The sequence below is a fragment of the Furipterus horrens genome, unplaced genomic scaffold (assembly GCF_987537825.1).
Source record: "Furipterus horrens unplaced genomic scaffold, mFurHor1.1.pri manual_scaffold_4, whole genome shotgun sequence".
Lineage (NCBI taxonomy): Eukaryota > Metazoa > Chordata > Mammalia > Chiroptera > Furipteridae > Furipterus > Furipterus horrens.
In genome coordinates, this window is record NW_028327174.1 from 60,992,432 (window position 1) to 61,013,445 (window position 21,014).

General features: G+C 44.7%; 1 protein-coding gene across 1 annotated transcript in view; it reads right to left on the reverse strand.

Annotated features, from left to right (window-relative positions):
- PPM1H (protein phosphatase, Mg2+/Mn2+ dependent 1H) overlaps nt 1–21,014 on the reverse strand; it is a 252,010-nt gene that overhangs the window by 70,552 nt on the left and 160,444 nt on the right. The window contains exon 5 of the mRNA XM_090273548.1: nt 3,493–3,577. Within this exon, the coding sequence (XP_090129674.1) occupies nt 3,493–3,577 (85 nt within the window). The remainder of the gene's footprint in view (nt 1–3,492; nt 3,578–21,014) is intronic.

Sequence of the window (21,014 nt, forward strand, 5' to 3'; positions counted from 1 at the left end):
TCACATTTCAGTTTCCCTCCAACTGAAATTATTTTCAAGATTTTACCCCCAAAACGTCCTAATTCTGTCAATACTTTACCATAAAGATTTCACCACAAGGTTATTTTATGCTACAAATCCCCTAATTTGAATACTTCATAGAATTTGCATCACTGGTCATGTGAATGTTATCACTGGATTTGTTCATTTCAAAGCACATGTTCTTAGACTCTTAACAGAACAGGGAGCTCGACAACCAGGATATTTTATGTTCCGTTCATTTACATTCCTGCTGTCTGGGGAGAAAAGTTTTAATTACAGAGAAACCTATATGATTTAGGAGTAAGGATTAAAAAGAACAGGGACAGTGTTATTACCTTTCAGAAACTCAGACATTAGCTCAGTTCTGCGGACTAATAAGTGTCCACACTGACTGTCCGAGAGTGACACCGAAACACACATTAATCTTAGGAACATTAGGAGTGATTTTTTTTTTTTCAAGATTTTATTTATTTGTTTTTAGAGAGAGGGGAAGGGAGGGAGGTAGAAAGAGAGGGAGGGAAACATCGATGTGCGAGAGGAACACTGATTGGTTGGTTGCCTCTTGCATGCCCCAACTGGAGACCTGGCCCTCAACGCAGGCATGTGCCCTGACTGGGAATCGAACCAGTGACCTTTCACTTTGCGGGACAACACTCAACCAAGTGAGCCACGCCACACAGGGCAGGGTGATTATTAAGTAAAAACAAGGAGAAAAATATTATTGTACTTTGTGGGCCAGTAGGATTTAAAGTGGCAAGACCTTGATTCATGAAACAATAACCAAAGGAGTACTAAGTGCCACAAAAGAAGCCTGCATGCATTATTCCATTTAAATCTCATGCCTGCCTTCTGAGGTTTTCTATACCCACTGCCAACGAAGAAGCTGGGGATCAGTAAAGGGCCTTACTGAAATCACAGTTACGTGACAAAGCTGAGCTCTGAAGCCACACATATTCCAACCATCTCAAAAGACACAACTAATATTCAGGATCCTGAAAAATGTCGGTATTCCCATCCCGCCTCAAAAGTCAACATTTTGAGCTTTTTGTACCATTCTGGTAACATAAAAACGTGAAATTATTTCAAAATAAAAAAGGTGAACCTGTGATTACCCATGGCCTCTAGCAGGAAAACAAGAAAGAGTTTCCACTAAGAGAGCAAGGAGGTGATGAAGACAGGGTGCCATTGAGGCAGGGAGGCAAAGGACTGTTGCCCGCTGTGGCAGGTTTTGGGGGGAGGTGGTGGGGAGAGTACCATGTGGTAACTGTCCAGATGTCAATATGAACACTGATTCATTCTTTCAGTCATTCAACAGATCCTGCCTCAGTACCTCCTCTGGCAATATGAGGTGACTAAGGACTTGTCTGTAAGGGGAGACTAAGATTGGGACAAGCAATACAACACTGTATGCTAAAGGCCTCTACACAGCGCTGTGTGGGCCCTGGGGGGGTGACCCCCTGGGAAGATGAGGAGACTCTTCCTGGAAGAAGTGACATTTGCTTTGGGGTCTCACAGAATGAGGAAGCGTTTTCCTGGCAGGGAAGAGAAGGGTTACGCAGGCAGAGCATATTTCCAAAGGCATGGAGGTTGGAGAGATCACACCGTGTCCTGCAGACGGAAGACAGTTGTCTGTGGCTGCCGCCTAGGATGCAGGGTGGTGCTGGTGGGGGTAGCAGTGCACTGATGCTGGAAAGGCGGGTGGGGCCACGATTCTGGGTCTGCCGAATGTGGCCAGCATTCCATTCTGTGCACTGGGGAAGCCACAGGTTTTTAGGCAGGGGAGTGAGAACGGCTGTGATTAGATCACTTGTGTGGTTTTGTGGGAGATGGATTAGAGAAAACCAGACGGGTGGCAAGCAGGGCTGCTGTTATGAACTCGACTTGGAAGGCACCCTGGCAGCTCTAACCCCTTAGTGATCCTCTAATCTAGTTCTCCATTTTATAAATGACAAACCAAGATCTGGAAATGTTAAGAGACTCACACATAGCTACCCAATGGGCAAGTAACAGAGCTGGGGCCAGAATGAAGACCTTCCATGGATGCTGCAGGATTCCTTCCATCTGCCCTGACTGCCAAAGAAAATGAAGAGCTCTCAAGTCTGGGTTCCTAGCCCTGGTCGGTGTGGCTCAATTGGTTGGGTTTTGCCCACACACTGAAAGGTCACCAGTTCGATTCCCAGTCAGAGCACATCCCTAGGTTGTAGGTTCGATCCCCAGTCTGTGCAGAAGGCAACTGATTGATGTTTCTCTCTCACAACGATGTTTCTCTCCCTCTCTCTACAATCAAAAGTAAAATTAAATTTAAAATAAATAAATAAATAACAAAGTCTGGGCTCCTAGGAGTGGCTTCAGGTAGATCTGCTTGCAAAAAGCATCAGGAAGGTTAGACAGCAGGAGTTCATAAAAGAGTGAAGAAGTGTTTTCACATTGGTTCTGGATTCCTGCTGTTTTATGTGCCAGATAACTACCAAAAGCAATACAGCTTAGTTACTGAATAAAACAAACAAAAAGAGAGACGAGAAAATTGAGGGAAAGAACACAGCTACTGTCTAAATTGACCCAAGTCATCAAATCCTGGCCATTCGCACATGCTGAAATTCAGCGACATGAACAAAGTCCCTTCTGTGAAGCCTGGATCAATCCTGTCCCAAGATCAGAGGGTCACTGCTTTAGCTACGGTATCTAAAAAAAAAAACAAAAAACCAGCTGCTAAGAAAATGTTTTATCCACAGAACTATTCACACAGTTAGTCCCCAAAGATGCCCCACCAAAAAGAACCTGGGAGGATGACCAAATTCACTGAGCTGAGAGTCTAATAAGCCTAATGCCCCACCCCAGTCATTTGAGGACAGGGACATGAGAGTGTTCTGTGTTCCAGAAAACTCAAATCTTCAAGTAAAGCAAAAATTCTCAAGACCTAAAAAACCAAACAGCCCCCTCTACAGCCCTCTCATAATTTTACCTGAAGAGAGTGATCTACATGAAGAATTTTTTTCAGGGTAGAAGCAGATTGTCTGACACCTGCATCTCTCCCAGAAAGACTTGTACCTGAGCATGAAGTGAGTGGCGTGTCAGCGGGCTCCTGGGGCCGCCATCCTTCTCACGACATGACTCAGACCGAGCCCCTGTGCTTAAATTAAAGCGAGTGGCAAGGCAAACTAAGGAGGAAGGTGTCTGCGTTCTTGAACACCGCATCTCATATCATGCATACAAAACCCATTAAAAGCAACAGAGCGTGCCATGGCTTTGACGACTGGCCACAGATGGAAGAAAATCAGCCACCATAATAAATTCACGGAGGTGGGGTGTGGCGTCGCACACAGAGCTGGGATGTGTGATCCAGAAGGTATGTGGGGGAGTTCGTACCATATGTCGTTCGACTGCTGTGGGCCTGCTCCCCCGTCAGCAGCAACCTGTTCCTCCGAAGCAGCCCCGACACCGGCCCCGACTCCAAACCTACGTGACTCTTACCAGGTACTGAAGTCGCTGGCGCTCGGTCTCGGGGGTGAATTCCGAAGACATGGGGATGATTTCTCCATTCCTGATGATTATGGCCCTGAAATGGTGAAAGTGCATGGTCAGCATCTGGTCTCATAGGTGCCCAGATTCTGTGTGAATGCCACAGCCTGGCTGAGAACACAAATGAAACGCCCAGGTGATACTTTTTCCTCCGACCTGCATGGCAAACTCACTGCTACCAACTCTGGGTGCGCATCACATCACAGGCATCTGTACTTTAAAAGCGTTCCATTTTAGCGAGCTTAGGTTCACTTTTCCTGCTCCCTGGACCGTGCATCGATGCCCACCTCCAGGCATACTACCAGCGTGCACTGGATTTTCAGTGAATAAATGAACGGTCCAGCAGAGGCTAGTGTTCTCTAATAGAACCTTCTGTGATAACAGGAATGTTTTAATTTGTACAGTCCTACATGGCGGCCATGTGTGGGTATGGAGCATGCGAGTTGTGACCAGGGCAGCTGAGAAACAGAATTTTTAATTTAATTAACTTTCATTAATTTAGGTCCAAGCATTCACAAGTGGCTAGTGTTTAACGTAGTGGACAGTACAGCTCTAGATCCTTGTTACTCAGTGTCATGGGCCTTGGAACTTGTTAGAAATGCAGACTCTCAGGGGCCACCCTGGACTCACTGCATCAGAATCTGTACAGTAGTAACATCCCCCAGCAATTCATAGGCTCCTCAGAACCTAAAGACACCTGACCAAGGATCCTGAGTTTCCAGGGTGACAGCCTCGGTCCAAGAAAATCCACCCTCATCTCATCTTAAAGCTCAGGAAATTCACACACTCCCAAAAATGTGCCCAAGAGCTACTGCTGACTCCAGGACTTTAGAGAGAACAGAGTCCTTCAAAGCAGATGTCTAAAGGAGAGGCTGCAAGATCAATAACAGCGGAGCAACCTTTCTGAGGCCTATTCCCAGTGGGGCCTCCTGTGCTTAGACCTTGTTCTAAAGTGGTTCCTGACAGCCACTTTCCAGCTATCGATCGGTACAGTGGAGGGTTGCCATTTCTATGATGAATCGAAGTGGTTTGGGGAATTGCGTTCTATTCTAACCCGCAGCTCCCTGCTACCAGGCAGCCAGAGACCTGACACCTGACACCCTTCTCTGTGAAGATCCACAAACACCCAAGTGCCTATGATGAGCTCAGCTCTGGGCGATGCCTCGGTGGCTCCAGGAGAGGCTGCATTCTCTGTGCCAAGGAGCCCCTGGCATGGCTCCTTCCGTGGCAGAGGCAGTCCCTGACTTAGAAACAATCCCTGCAAATGGCTGCAGCTGTCGTGACCCCTCCCCCAACCCCTTATCACCTGTGCCCAGTGGCTGCTGTCCTAGGAGGGGGGAGGGGGGCAGGCAAGGGAGGAGATGGCAACGAAAAATCTAGGGGACTTCAGAGAATTTGTAGTCTAAGAGAAAACTGGTGGAAGCTGTGAAAAAATGAAAACATTTAAGGGAGCTGACTTGGCAAAGAGGGTGCCTCCTGCTTTGACATTTGTGTCACTTCTTTTATTTTGCTGCTGAAAACAGGACAAAGATTCCCTCTCATAAACCCAGAGCTTCTTGTACAATGCAATCATAGGCCCCCCAAGGTGGCATCCCCCATTCACATATCAGTGTGAGTTCATTTAAATTATCTTTGTCCTAATCATCAGTTGACAAGAACTATGATGAGGGAGTAAGGACTCTGACAGAGGATGGAGAACTTGAAGGTCTAGGTTCGGGCCTACTCTTAAAGCAGCAAAAAGGGCCCTGAGAACCCAGCGGACCGACTAGGTAATTCTGTCCTAACTGCCGAAGGCAACCTTCTGCTTCAAAATTGTACTTAAAGCTAGTTTTAACTCTTTTTCTTCCCTTTCTCTACACGGCCCCTGAATTCCAGCTTCCAGGCCATAACTAGGAAAGGTGGATATCCAGGAAGGCAGTAAAAGACAATGAAAAAAAGAAAGAAGATGGGGAAGTCAGACTGGAGGCCAGGAGAAGGCAGGTGGGCATGGTCAGTGTGGGCCTGCGGGGAGGAGCCAACACACCCAGTCAGAAGGAAGCATCTCTCCCAGGACCTGCTGGTCAGGAGGTCAGGGCCTTGTTTATCTTGTTCATTCTCTTCCAAAGGCTTGGCATTGCGCCTGTCACACAGCATGAGCCCGATGAATAGGTGCTGAATGGAGGAACAGATGAGACAACTTAGGGGAATCATTTCCTTGAATTTGAGGCAAAAAGAGAAAACTAAGAGGCAGCAGCTGCTCACTCATGCGAGTAAAGTGGGGTCGACTTCACAGACCCACGAGGGGCTGTCACCCAGAAATGCACCTGTTCTCTCAGCTATCTTTCCCCCTTCTCTTCCTGACCAAAGCGAGTGCATCATCACTTCCCTCCTCAGACTCTTCCCTATATCCGTCATCCCCAACCCCTCTCTCCACAGCTCTCTGTCTATAGCGCAGTTTGTGATTAAAATCAACCAAAACCAAAACAAAACTAAACAAATGATACTCTCCTAAGCCAAAACCCACTTTCAGAGCCTGTTCTTTTTTCTTTTGTACTAAGCCGAAGTTTACAAATAACGAGGTACATTCAGGGTCTCTACTTCCTCACCTCCCAGGGACCACTCAGTGGTAAATTCGTTCTTGCCCCTCCCTTTACCCAACTGTTCACAAGTCACCAAATGGCCTCTTAGTTACTATATCCACTGGGCGTGACCGCATTCCCATGACCACAGTCTCCCTGGCAGCACTTGACAACCTGTCCCAATCCTGGCGCCAGAGATACCTGTTCTCCTGTTTTCCCTCCTCCCCCAAGGACACGACCTCTCAGACTTCTCCGGGCTAACCCCTCTCCCTGAGCAATCTCATTTCCCCACTCCTTCACCCCTAAGACTAGGTTTAGAGATCTCTACAGTATGCTCCCTGCCTCTGGCACTCTAATATGGAACCATCACAATTTGTTCTTGTTGACTTATCACCTGCCTTCCACACCAGCTGGCTAACTCTTAAGGCAAGAACTATGTCTGTCCTGCTCCACACGGTAGCCCCACTGCTATACACAGGACCCAGCTATTGTAAGCAGGACTGGCTACACAATGTCCAGGGCCTAGTGCAAAACAAAAATGCAGCACCCCTTGTTAATAAGAATTTTAAGCTGCTGACAGCAAAGCATTAAACCAATTGCGGGGCCCTCCTGAGAAGGAGGCCTGCATATGGCGCAGGTCGCGCACCCATGAGGCCGACCCTGACTAGCATGCCCCTAGTATTTACTAAATAAATAAATGGCTTCAACAACTACATACACTGATGATTCCAAACATCCTCTCCAGCACGCACATCTCTGCTGTGTTTTAGCCAACAGATATCTCCTCTTGGATATTCATTGGTATCTCAGACTTAACATGCTTCAAACTTAAGATCCTAACCGCACCACACCCCCAGATCCGTCCTGCCCACATTCCCCTTTCCAAGCAACACCACTACTTTACTTTCACCTTGTCGCCCCTGCCCCTGAGATCGGGGAGCATTTCAGACTTCTCATGTTTCTCACCCAACAAGTCCAAACAGGCACCAGTGCTGACAAATTTTCCCTTCTCAATAGCATGTGAATCTCTCCTTTTCCTTGATTCCTACTGCTACTACCTTGATTCAGATATACATGAACTTGTCTGCATGACTCAGGAGCTCTCTGCTGCTCTCCCTGTTCCCAGGGCCACCCTCTGGCCCATGTTCTACGTGGTCACCAAGGTGAATTTGAAGCATTACTCTCAACATGTCATATCCGCTACATAATGCCCCTTGATGGCTTTCTAGAATTTCTGATTTCTTTTACTATCTGGTTTTTGCCTACATTTCTGGCTTCGGCCTCACTTTTGCTACTCCTTACACTTCAACCTACCCCTTCTTCTGGCCAAACTATTCCTCCCTGAGAATGAGCCCAGGAGAATGCCTTCCTGGATTGCCTTCAATGCTCCTTCTCTGCGACCCACCCCGTGATGTCATGTGCCCAGCTGTACCACTTCTTACCAGTCCTCACTGTGCTGGCTGGCTTCCACGGCTGTCTGCTGCTCCAGGACCTTTCCCAGGCAGAACCTAAGTCATTGTCTCTGAACATCCAGTGCTCTGTGCCTGGCCTGTGGCAGACACACAATTCCCATTTGTTGATGGGTAAGTGACTAAATGAATGAAGAGTGAGCTTGACTTGGGTAGATGGACAGATTTATCCAAAGCAAAAACCCTAAACAAAAATTTTTCATAGTAGCAACATTATCTGTAACTGTCTAACTGTACATGGTTTGAGTCCTCAAACATCTATAATGCCTTTTCATTGGTTTTACAAAAAGACAATGGACCAAAAAGGTTGTTGTTCCGGCTGAGTCACCACCGAAAAGTGACTCAAAAATAAGGGTAAATGAGGCAGGGCCCGTGACTTTAGTGGGCAGCAAGGGAGTGTGTAGACCAGGCAGCGGCCACCACCTCCATGTTTACTCTGTTTTTCAATTGCAAATTCACACGCAAGGAGGTATTAGCATTCAATTCCAACATTCACTGCTGGGATAACCCTAGCAAATGACTTTTTAAGATAGATCATTACATCTCAATCCATCTGTGTACAGAACAGTCTTCATTCCTGTTTGAACTATCAAGTTCTTTCTTTATGAGACATCATGGATTAAAGAAGACAGCATTTTTGGCAGCCAGACTTTCAAGTCCCTAAATCATGATGCCTCTTCCTCTGTGCTTCCTGGCTTTCTTTTGATCTTTCTTTCATCCTCGGATCTTGGGGTCAATTTGTCAGGGTGCTGGTCTCCAATCTGGAGCAGGGCAGTAGGAGGGAAGGGGTTCAAAGGGACTGGAGTGCATGTGAAGGTTGACAAATCTTGTATCAAACCACCAATAACGCAGGGACATTCCTTTCCCACTCCATTCTGTCATGATAGGATCCTGTATACCTCGTATGTTCTACTTCATTATTTTGTGAAATGTTTTTCCTAAGGAACAATTTTAAAGAGCCAGCCAGCTGTGGCAGCAATGAGAATCAAAGAGAGTTAGGCACATGCCCTGAACTTTCTTTTGGGGCCTTAGGTCTAGACGGTGGGTACGACTCTGGTCAGAAATGGAATGACACTCTGTTACCTACTCAGAGTTTGGCCAGAGATTAAGGAAGGAAGCTACTAGGGATCGGGCCAATGTAATCAATTGGCAACCACCTCCCACCTGGTATTCCTTACCATACAGAGGGGACGTTTCCTAAGTATATTCCCCAAAGTTAAAGCTAGAATTTCACTTGCAGAGATGGTAACTGGAATGTATATGCTTTATTTAATATCTTGTCCAGTATAATAGATGAGGCATTATTTATAATATGGTGAATAATTAGGTTTAATGTGATTTTATGAGTCAGCTGCACAGATGGGAGAAGAGGAGGTAAAGCAAAGATATGAACAGTTTTTTACATGTTCTTTCCACACCCTGCACCCCAAATATTAGCCACAGGAGAGGATAAAGGCAATTTATTTCTGACTTAGGGGAAGTTTGAATTCAGAGAATAGTTTCTAGAAAATCCTGCAAATTACTCCGATGTCATAATTTGGGGTCAAAAGACCTACATTTCATTCCTCTAGACAAAATGGTAACTGGTCAAAATAAAAAGGAAGGTTCTGCAGTATCTGCCCTTTTTGGCTGTTGGAGGTTCTGGCGGCTTCCGCAGGTTATCATGTGACAGCCAAAGCACTAAATGACAAGAAATGTGGGGCAGTGGCTCACTGTCAATCCCCCTCCCAGCTCAGAGAGTCCATGGCCTGGAGGGATTCATCCCGGGAGGAGCACTGGCGTGGGAATCAGATCCGTAGGTGACAGCCCCACCTTACCACTAATCTTGAGCTCTGGGACTCAGTGTCCTTGCCTATAAAAAGAAAGAGTAGGACCAGATCATTTCTCAGACACCTTTCCGGTCTAAATTTAAATGATTCTGAAAATAAGCCTGACATACGGGGTGGAGAAATCCAGACGACTACTACAGTTACTGCTTTTCTTCTCAGGACGTGGCGACCAGCACAATTTAGATTCTAATAAACATAAACCAATACAGAGGTGCCAGGATGGGAGAAGTCACCCTTCGCACATCTTGTAAATCATAAAGGACAAGGAGCCCATTATCGAGCAAGCCTCTCGATACAATTTCACTGTGTCACCAGCTCCTTGGAGCAGAGCTGCAGACAAAAGCCATCTTTAACACTGTTGAGAGTATTCATGGGATGCCCTGATTCCATTACACACTTTTCAGCTGGAAGTGATTTGAAACGCAACATTAAACCATGCATTTTCAGCATGGAGGAGAAAAATCTGGTACAAAGTGACAAAAGAGAAACCATTTGGAAAACCCTTTTTGACAGAGAGTATGTAATTCGAAAGCATAGGGAGGAGGTATCCATTTTGTCAAATAGCATCAGACCTTGTGAATTCTGTTTGCATGCAGCAGAAGCGTCTCTCCTTCAAAGGTATTGGAAAGGTGTCGATGGAAAGGAAAGCAGGGCAGCTGAGGGAACCAGTGGGGGTTACCACCATCAGAGGACACAGCCAGGCTGTCGATACTAATTAGAGGTGTCAAAAAATAGCTGAAGGGAAAAAAATAATCCCAGGAGCCTAGAATTAGTTTTGGTGTGTTTCTAGTCATTCCATTTTCAGAATAAACACTAAAGAAAAAGTTTGCCAGAACTTCAAATACAGAATTAAGTTTCTCAGCAAGCACTATAGGAGGGATAAATGGTAATGGAGAAAAATACAATCAAAAAAGAGAATATTCCCCAAATAATGGTCAGAAATAGAAAATAACTCAGATCTTTAAGTAGCAGCAAAAACAAGTGACCACACATGAGAGCAATAACTGAGTCAGATGTTCCTTGTTTTCTTCACTACCAGCCCAGTCTGTACTCACACCACCCAGAATAATTTCTCAACGTCATAATTGAGCCACTTTCTACAAACATCGTGCTATACCAGCAACATTCATGAAACCCAATGCACCAGCACAATATTTTCCAGACCAGGTAAAAGCCTCAGAGTCATTAAAGAAAACTTTTTGAAGTACATATTATTTCCAAACCTCCCCCCACAAAAACAAAAAAAACAAAAAAAAACAAGGGATCCATCCATAAATTAACACTGTTGTCTGTTCTATCATCTTTTAAAAATATAATCCATATTCCAAAAAACTCATCCTTTTAAAGTATATAATTCGGTGGTTTTTAGTATATTCACAAAATCGTTCAACCATCAACATTTTCATCACCTCAAAAAGAAACCCCCAGGGCCCATTAGCAGCCACTTTCCATTCTGTCTGTCCCCTTGAGCCATGGGCAACCGCTAATCTGCGCTCTGTCTCTGTGGATTTGCCGATTCTGGATGCATCACATGAGATCATTTACAGCCTTTTGTGTCTGGTTCCTTTCACTTACCATAATGTTTTCAAGGTTCCCCCTCGCTGCAGCATGCATCAGTGTGTCACTCCTTTTCACAGCTAAATGAACATTCTACTATACGGATATACCACATTTTATGCATGCATTCATGAGCTGATGAACATTTGGGCTGTTTCCACTCTTTGGCTATTGTGAACATTCATGTACAAGGTTTTTCTGTTGTTGTTATTGTTTTGTTTTTGTAAATATATGTTTTGAGTCTCTTGGCTATATATATGTACACCTGGGAGTGGGATTTCTGAGTGAAACGGTAGCTCTATGTTTAACCTTTCAAGGAACTGCCAATGGGTGTTCCACAGTGGCTATATCATTTTATGTTCCCAATCGGTGGGTTTTAAAACTTTCTCTTACAGGACCACAGAGGCCAAACCAGATTTATTTCTGAAAATCCCACAGTTATTTATTATTTTTCACAGGTTTAAAAGGACTTTGTTGGAAAAGTTTTGCCTGTATGCTTTGATTTCAATGCACACATTGAACACCTAATGGTTCATTTCCCATTTGCATCCAAGGGTACCCTTTCTGTCCTTCTCAAGTGCAGGGTCAATACCTGTAATCCACAGCCCATGCACTGTTCCCTAGCAAAAATATATACGAACACTTCTCAAGCCCCAATGCAAGCATATTTTTCTCCCTGTCTGACAAGTAGCCAGACTGGGTGAGGCCACCAAAGACATTTATTTTTTTCTCTAGTGTAGTCATTTTTGGAGTAAGATGGATCTTTCCTCCCCCGCCTTTTTTTCTTAAATAGCCAAAGACTACAATAACTCACTGTTTGTATGTTCAGGCAGGTAGGACAGGCAGAGTCTAGGAAGCAATCTACTTAGTAATGGCTCTGCGTTAGTCAGGCCCCTGTTAGAGTTGTATCCAATTCTGACTTCTTTACTTTAAAAAGGCAAAGCAATGGAGCAACTAAACGGAATCCCAAAAAGAGAAATAAAAACAATTCAAGGGGTGGAAAATAGATGCTTCGAAGGGGGTTAAAGCAATTTTGGTATTTTGGCCTGAAGGAAAGAATGAGAAGTCATTTGATCACGTTCTCCTTCACGCAATTTGAAATGGTTTTGTTGGGATGGTGGTGGGTGACTAGTTCTTCATGCTCAGAATAAAACAAACAAGAGGAAATTCTATTTAAATCAAATCAGTAAGATTTCATGGTTGAAAATGGCAAAAGAATTTCCTGATCTTTCCTTCATACATTGGCCAAAGCCTGGGGGTCTCTACCCCTTGAATTCTTCAAAAGGACATGAGGGAGCTTTGTCTATATTCGCCTGCCAAGAGTCTTGAAGCAGCCTTTGCTGTTCTTTCTTCACGATACTATAAATCAGGAATTGTATCCGCTGCATGAGAACAAAGCCAAATCCATGAACAATTTGTTCTAGACTGTAAAATGCATTGAGAAGGTCTTGCAACCCATACTGTGCAAGTAAACAGGATATCCTGCTTGCCACAGACCCTATTCAAAATAAGCTAAATGACTTCAGCTGGAAGGGCAGGTGGCCTTACTTGTGGCCCACAGGTGGGTTACAGGCTATATGCCTTACCTCTCTGCCATCTGTGCTTCTACCTGCTGATGGTGACCACACGTCAGTTCCTTACGTAATAATGACTTGGGAAGCCTACCTCTCATCTACTGAACATAACCATCAGCTGGGTTTGGGGAGCCAGAAGATGCATAGTGGAAAGTGACCAGGACTTCGAGTCTAGTTCAGGCTATGTACTAGCACAGCCAGCCATTCTAAGACTCAATTTCCCCCATTTGAAAAGTAGAATAATACTGCTTTCCTTAGATTATATGCAAAAGAACTTTATAGCTTATTAGTGATGCTAATGGAATTATTAAAGGAAACTCACATACCCAAATGTCAAACTAGTACAGTCAACTACTTGAAACTGTTATTTGGTACAATAACTGTCCACAATTATGATCTGAAGGAACTGAATGAAAAAAAACAAACTGTATTTAATAACCTCATTAGGCTTTGATAATAAAATGATATGCCAATTTCTCATTCTCATTTCCAGTCATGTGTTCAGGTACTCCCAGAATTCCACAGGAAAGGAGGAAGACTACTATGTAATATTGGAGTACTCCTTCCTCTCCTGATCACTAGCTTTAAAAACTTGTCCATTAATATTAATGCTGTAATTTCTACATTTCTCTAATTAACTCTGTAGTTTGAGATTTTATTCTGACAAACAGATATAGGAAAGGTTCCCATGCCAAATCCCCTTTTCCAGCAAAAGTTCTACTTAACCCTTAACAGACCTGAAGCTACTGCAATTGTCCAAATGAAAAATGAGAATCTGGACTATGTCCATGGGAGCACATAGAGGAGTCTTAGAAATAAAATGCATTCCACAATTTTTATTCTATGTGCTTTTATTGGATATATAGAATTTTAAAATATATTCTCCCAAGTAAAAAGATGAAAAGGTCTGGACCTCTGCTGAGGTGCCCAGCTCGGTCAATCGAGGGTAATGAGGTTACTAACAACAGGAGAAAGAGAAGAGAAGTCCATCTGGAGGAGGTGATATTGCATTGTGATTTGAGCATGGTGAATTCATGGCTAGTGAGTACAAAGATGTAAATGTGGATGTGGCACTGTGGGATGAGGGCAGGGCTAGAAAAACAGACTTGGGAAGAATTATATTCATATTATAGTTAACACTGTGGAATTGAACCAAGTATCCCAGGGAACATACATAAAAAAGGTGGTCATAAATATTAAGCAAGAACATTAAAAGATGGATCTGATTCCTCATTTAACTGGTGAACTCTTGTCGCAGAATAAATCAATGAATTAAAAGTTGGCCTCTGTGATATTTTCCACAGAACACTCTTCTGAGCGATAAGAGGAAACCACCCCCAAAAATTTATGCTCCAGAAAGTTTAGAAAACACTTTCCTCTGTCACAGGACTTTTCTGAACTTTTAATATACTGATATGTATTGCTATTCTCCAAGGCTAGGTATCTGTGTAATCATTCCCAAATCTGACCAGGGGAGGGATATCCCTTAACATCTCTTCCCTTTTCTGCCGAGTGTGGCTCTGTCAGAACAGATGTGCTCGAATGTGTGACTGCCTAGGGACACGGGGAGCTTCCCTCTTGGGAGCCCCAACCCTACTCCCAGATGCCTTGTGAGGTGAAAAATCAGGGCTGCTGTCTCCTGGGAAAAGGCCATCGTTGCCTGCGTCTCTCTCTGCTTCTGCTTTCTTTTCTGAGATGTGCTTCATTCACAAAGCTGCAGCAGTAAAGGGGCTGAGACCTAGGTGAGGGCAGCCTGAAAGAAAGCTCTGCCTTCTCGTCCCCTCTCTCCACAATTTGTCTTTCTTCACTCAGGCTCTTCTCTTAAATAGTTTGCAGGTTGGAGGGCTTGGGTGCACTCCTGCTCCTCTAACTTCAGCTGACAGAAAGATGGCGGGGCTTTCTTGCTCCGGTTCTCATTTTATTTTTGGATTTGGTGCTTCTCTAGAATGACTTGCCCTCATCACCAGGCCTAGGGGGAAGGAGGCAAACAGGCTGCTCTGGTCCTAAGCACTGGATCTGATTCTAGCTTAAGTGAAAGGAGAGTTCAGTATGTTCCAGCCTGGCCCATAAAGGGACTGCACTGGGACGTAAGGCCGAAATGTGTTACTTACAACGCGTGTTCCGCTGCCTCCCACTCTGTCCATATATTTCTGTTTCACTTTTGGGGACTGGTAGGCAGGGTCCAGAACAGGCCTTAAGAATGAGAGTCTCCACATCTCAGCCATGTAGCTTATTTTTTCCTGCACTTTCCAGAAACTGGGCTGAGTTTTCGCCCATCTCTGCAGAATGCTGTTGATGCCTATAGCTTCCCTAACAGATCTCATTCCACACACAGGAATCTTTTTGACATTTACAGTTGAAGAAATGTATATTGGACTTTACATTTTTCCCATTCAGCACACACTCAGACTAGTAATATGGGGTTAATTTAAGATCCCATTTCTTCTGACGGGAGGGCCAAGGACAGATGGTACCCCCAATCTATCAAAAGTGTTTACAAAGCTATAGCCAAGAATAGACTTACACAGGACATGGTGAGGACAACTGAAATGACCTTCCTTAGTTATATGCATTTCAAAAACTGAAGCGAATGATGAAGGGACTAATAAGCTATATGAGAACAAAGGATGACAAAGCAGAAGTAGTCCTATTTTATTTCAGATTGAGAAGGGAAAATAACCACGAGTTAAAAAAAAAAAAAGAAGAAGAAGAAGAAGAAACCTAACAAGCTAAGGTTCAAGAGAGGTGAAAATATTACAGAAGAGGACTCTGTTGTATTAAATGGGATTGAGTCCTCTGGCTTCAACAGATCACACACATCTTGGGGCTCTAAAGGTCCTTCAAAATGAGGCTGTCACAGTTCTGTCCGGAACCTGGGAGGAACGGCAACGAAAAAGAGATGTGCCCCGAGAGCCTCAAGTCATGTCCACTTTTCAACAAGGGAGGCAACAGATTCTGTAACTACGGGTAACCGCCTAGAGTAAGATTCTAGAGCAGGCCATTAAAGGAAAGGCTTCTGAGGACTAATAAAGGAAAGCAGTGGTCACCGGTGGCCTTGCTGGGTCCTCTAAGAGAGTAAATCATGTCATTCCTCACCCTTCTCCCCCCATCCCTTTTTTGGTCCAAGTAAAAGAAATGAGAAAGGCAGAGAACCTATCTGGATTTTGGAAACCAAGAAAATCTTTGCTTGACAATGAAGTATAAGTGAAAATATGCAAATGAAAAGTGATTGAAATGTCCATGAAATTAAAAGAGTTTCAGACAGTTACTGTGGTTCGGCTCTGTGGCATGGCGGTGGGGAAAAGAGAGAGTGGGCTCAAGGATGCTATCTTTACAAAGTTTGGGGGTGGCCATCAGCACTACACCCCATGGGTGAACTCAGTTCTGAGTGGTGCCGTGCATAACGGGAGATTGCATAAGAGCCGGGGCAGGAGATCTGAATGCTGAGGGGCTCCCACCGGCTCTGACGAACATGTATAGGAAACCAGGGATGTTTATTCTGAAGAAGAGAGGATCTGTGAAGGATTCCCATAGGTGCCTTTTAATATCTGAAGGACTGTCAGGTGGAATAGTGAGCGGTCATCTCTGGGTGGTAGAAATATGCCTTTCTTTTCTTAATCTTATTTATTTGTATTTTTTTTAACTGTACATAAGTTAACGGGTATTGCTTATATAATAGTAAAAAGTTGTGTTTTCTTGTTTTCACAAATGTTTCACGAAACAAACATGTACATATAAATATACAAAATAGATTTCCGAAATGAAGGTCATCATAAACAAAGAGGAGCTTCAAGCCATAGAGTACAGAGATACCACTGAGCTGGAGACAATGGGAATGTGGTTATGAAAAAGCAAAGAGCATTTATTGAGAAATACCATGAAAAAAGTAGTTGAACAGAGAAGAGGGGGAGGGCAGTTGAATCTTGGAGAAGCTGATCGACTGAAAAGGCGACAGCACCTGGAAGGCTGAAAACCTGTGGAACAATCTCTACTAGGAACCGCAGCGATGAGAGGGAGAGAAAAGCCAGGACTTCTTGCCACAAACCAGCTGGACCTCGGGAAGATGGCTAGAGAGATGGCTGTGATGTCAGGCAAGATTTCACCAAAGTCAAAGGGTCAAATCTTGAACTCAAAGAAGAAAAATCTTCTTCCAGAGCTTACAAGGAGCACTAAGTGCCATGATTGGTCTAGCTGGGAAACTGAGGCGGGAAGAGAGTGGGCAACCCGAAAAAGCAACCTCACCAGTGGCCAAAGGGCAGGTGTCTGGCACTTAAAGATATAAGTATCTTTAAGTATGTTGGCAACTGAGTTATTTCAACTGCCCGTGTGAGATGCCTCAGCCATATGGCCTGCTACCCCCATTCTCCCTCATGCTCTGGAAGGGTCAATATGAATTTAAATGACCTTAGTATGGAAGGTATGGGATAGGACAAGAGGGGCAACATCACCAACAAAATCAGGAGAGTGGATAGATAAACCACTTCCTGTTTTTGCTGGAATCAGTAGTGCCCAAAGTAGAAACTTCCATAAAACAGTAGGAATAACATTCCTATTTTCAACACAAGAATGGGTGGGGAACATTTATATTATGTGCTAGTATTAAAAAAAAAAAAAAAGATATTCAGGTGAGTTAAAAATTCTTAAGCTCTACACAAGCTAATTATTTAGAGTTTAACTTCTTCCTCAGGCTATACAGTAAAAATAAACCAGTTCACTCTTATATACCACACAGAAATTTTAAGAAACATTAATAAAGAGGTAAATTCACTGGAAGAAAATACACTCTAGTCAATCCACCAAAAAAGTGTCATCACAGACACATCATTTTCAAATTGCCCCCACCCTCCCACCCCTGGGGCAAGGTTCAAGTTGTAAGCTTGTTCTTATAATAACCCTGTTGAAGAGGCACTTCCTACCATAACACCACTCCAGAAAACACTCAAGAGAAACACAATCCATCAAATCCCAAGTTTCTGTGTCCTAATTTCTATGGACCTATTCAAGTTTACATTTTGAATGTTTAGCATCCGTCAGCAAGTCACACTCTCCATAGAACAAGAGGCTCTTAGAGCACAATCGTCCTGTTCCCATTGGCTGGTCCCAGCCACAGCCACCTCGCAAAGGCGAAGCACAGATGGAGCTTTTCCACAGGCAAACCGTCACAGCCCCAGCCTGGTGCAATGTAGGAGTGAGGCTGAGGAGCAATTAGGGCATTAATAAAGACATTTGTTATCATTTGAAACGTGAGTTCACTGTTCAAAAGACTAAACTGTAGTGTTTGAAGCAAAGCGCTTAAAACTGTCCCTGGACCCAAAAGTAATGTACCCTAATTACAGTCACATTCCTGCAGTCATAGATGAAAAAGTTAACACTTTCTCACTTTGGCTGAGATCACTTAGTCTTTCATTGTAGTTGTGAAATTCATAAGAAGCAACGTCTTCATTTGGTTTCCACATGAATAATTCTTGGAAGCTACAAAGTCTTTGAAGGGCATCTATTTTTGCCTTGAGGTCTGGTGGCGTCACTCGCATGAACCTCACAGATGAAAACTATTTGAGCATGATTCATCTGCGCCGACAGTGTTCTTCCCAAAGGGAGGCCCCCATGCATGTGGGGTTCATGCATTTATACAACTTATAGGTTTAGTTGTAGTTAAAAACTGTTTCACCAGTTTCTGAAGTCTGAGGAATTTAAAAATGATTTGCAATGCATATTCACTGGAGATCGAATGTGGGAGAATTCATTGGGATAGTTAACCCACAAAACTCAGCGTCTGGACCAAATCTCCTTATTCTACCACAGCGCTGGGACACAGGCTTGGCCAAAGCCTCAAACTTACCTTTCTGCCTACAGTTGTAATCCTTCTCCACACACTGGCTACATTTTGCTGATACCTTTACACTGAGGAAAAAAGAAAAGGGGATCTGACCCCAGAGATATTTCACATAGTCAGGAATTACCTAGCAGCTAACAGGATTTCTTTTTGGCATGAAAGATGACTAAAAAATTACTTTTTCTATAAAAGGTGATAAAATGGCCAAAAGACCTAGAGTAGTTCTGGCAGATAAACACTGAGTCTCAGGTTAAAGACTGTGTTCCATCCACATGCCAGTCAGACTCTGCTATACAAAATTCTTAACTATTCCTGGCTGATATGCTGTGGAGATAAACCTGAAGACCCGTCCAGGGCTGAGCGCTGAATCCAGGCAGTCAACACAGGTGGGATGGGACCTGATTTCAGGTCACTAGCTTCACATGTGGCGGACTGCTTCTCAGCCTCAAGTCTAATTACTCGCATCTCGACAAAACATCTGAAAGCACATAAATGGCTAGAGCTTCTCGTGAGCCCATCTCTCCCTCAGCTCACCGCCTCTCTGGGGAAAATTACAGAATACATGTCAAATACAGAAAGCTGAAATCACTAATGTGACTCCAAAACTTATTTTGGGTTACACATTTACTAGAGGTTCATAATGAAGAGATGTGGTAAACGACATTTCTTTACAGAAATGTTTGAGCTTTGAAATCCTATTCATTTAATCGTTTTATTTTAGGGATGAAGAAAGCAAGATCTAGGGAGGTTGGCAGTTTGGCCAAACTGAAACCCATGTCTTAATGTTCACCACAGGGTAGACTATTACTTCCCACCCAAACTCGTTTGTTTTTGAACATTTAGGGACACCCACTGATGCATTCTGCTACCCTTTAACAAAGGTCAGGATTCTTCCCAGTCCTGCATTCTCACCATATGCCTGCACTGGGGTCCTGCCCCCTGCCTGTGCTGACCACCCGCTCTCTTCTCTCCTTTCTAAAATCCAATGACACTAAAAATGTTCAACTCTGGTGAATTTCCCTCCAGACAATTACCAGGGACAAAAATAGTAAAATGAGAGCAAATGGGAGTGACCCAGAAGAAATAAGAGAGTCTGCGCCCAGAGAGATCACTTACTCTGGAGCCAGCATGTTGAGAGGTACCGCTGGGGATAGCCAAGTCCCCTGGCTTATGTCCTACATTGCCACGAGGGGAGCACATGCACTGAAAATCTAGGTGTGCCCTAAATTAGCGAGAGGCGATCGTGGCTGCAAACGCTAGACAGAGCCAAACCACCAATCTGAAGCGAATCTGTCTCAACTGTCGAGTAATAGCTATAACTGAACAAAAACACCCTGTACGTAGGGAGGGCTCAGCCTTTAAAGAAGTGTGAAAATTTTCACCATAAAAAGTTGACTAAACTTAAGCCCAGGTGACCTGGAGCATAATAAGAGCCCCAGGAGCACCACAGTTTTACTGATCCAATTAGAACTTCTAAGACCTTTCTTTCTCTCCCTTATTTTCTTCCTTTTGGCAGCTAGCCCCCGAGTGCCCACCCCGTGCCAGGCACTGCGCTCTGGCAGAGAACCCAAGAGAGCAGCCTCGATGGAGCTTGCAGCTTGGGAAAAGCAGTGATTGGGGTGGGGGGTATACTGGGGGGCTTCATACAGGGAGGCCCGAAGGGCTGGCAGCGGGAGTCGGGGAGGCGCCGTTCAGGCAAAGCAACTGCATGTGCAACAACTCCATGGTGGGAGCACGCGTGGCATGTGCGAGGAGCTGGACCGAGGGTCAGTGAGAAAAATGGGATGGGCTTGGGATGCTGGAGAGGTGGGCAAGGGCCAGTCTGAGGGCCTGGCAGGTGTCAGAGTTCCAACGAAGTCAACAATAAGCTCCAAAGGGTTTAGAGCAGAGATCCGATCTTCTACAAAGAGCACGCTCATTGTGTGAGGAAAGCGGTCTGTGAGGACAGAGCTCAAGGAGGGGAACAAGGGTCTGCTGCTCAAGTGTCAGGAGAGAAGTGCCAGTCCTGACCGAGGGAGGGGCAGTGGAGACAAGGAGAAGTGATGTATTCCTGATGTTGTCTGCAGTCAGAGCCGACAGGACACGGGCTGGAGTGGAGTGGGATTTAGGCCAGAGGCAAGGCGGTAGGCGTGTTTACTAGGTACCTCTGTGTGCCGGGGCCCGCGAGGGGTATTCCCCACAATTAGCCATACCCTTCATATCCCCGGTCCCTGTGCACCCACCACTTAGTGTCACCCCTAAACGAAGCACACCTACTCGTTCAGGCTCCTTTGAAGAATACTATAAAGCCCACTATGGTATCAACATTGTCATGGTCTTTTGAAACAACCACCCTATTTATAAACAAGTTTTGAAGCACAAAGCAGAGTTGAGCCTGCCTCAAAGAGCTTTGAGGGGCTACAAAGCTGTGATTCCTGCCACAAATGAGCTCTGGCCTATTAGGGGAGAGACGCTCAGTCATGTTGCCGTGTGGGAAGTGGAGCAGCAGCACAGAGCAGGAGTCTCTGGGCCCCTGGCACCCAGAGGAGCACCAGCGGACAGGGAAGGGACTGGGTGGACAGGGAAGACCTCCAGGAAGAAGTGATGCACAAGTCAAGTCTTCTAGAAGACATCCTGGGGAGTTGCGCGGACAAACGGCTGCGGCCGTGTGCTGT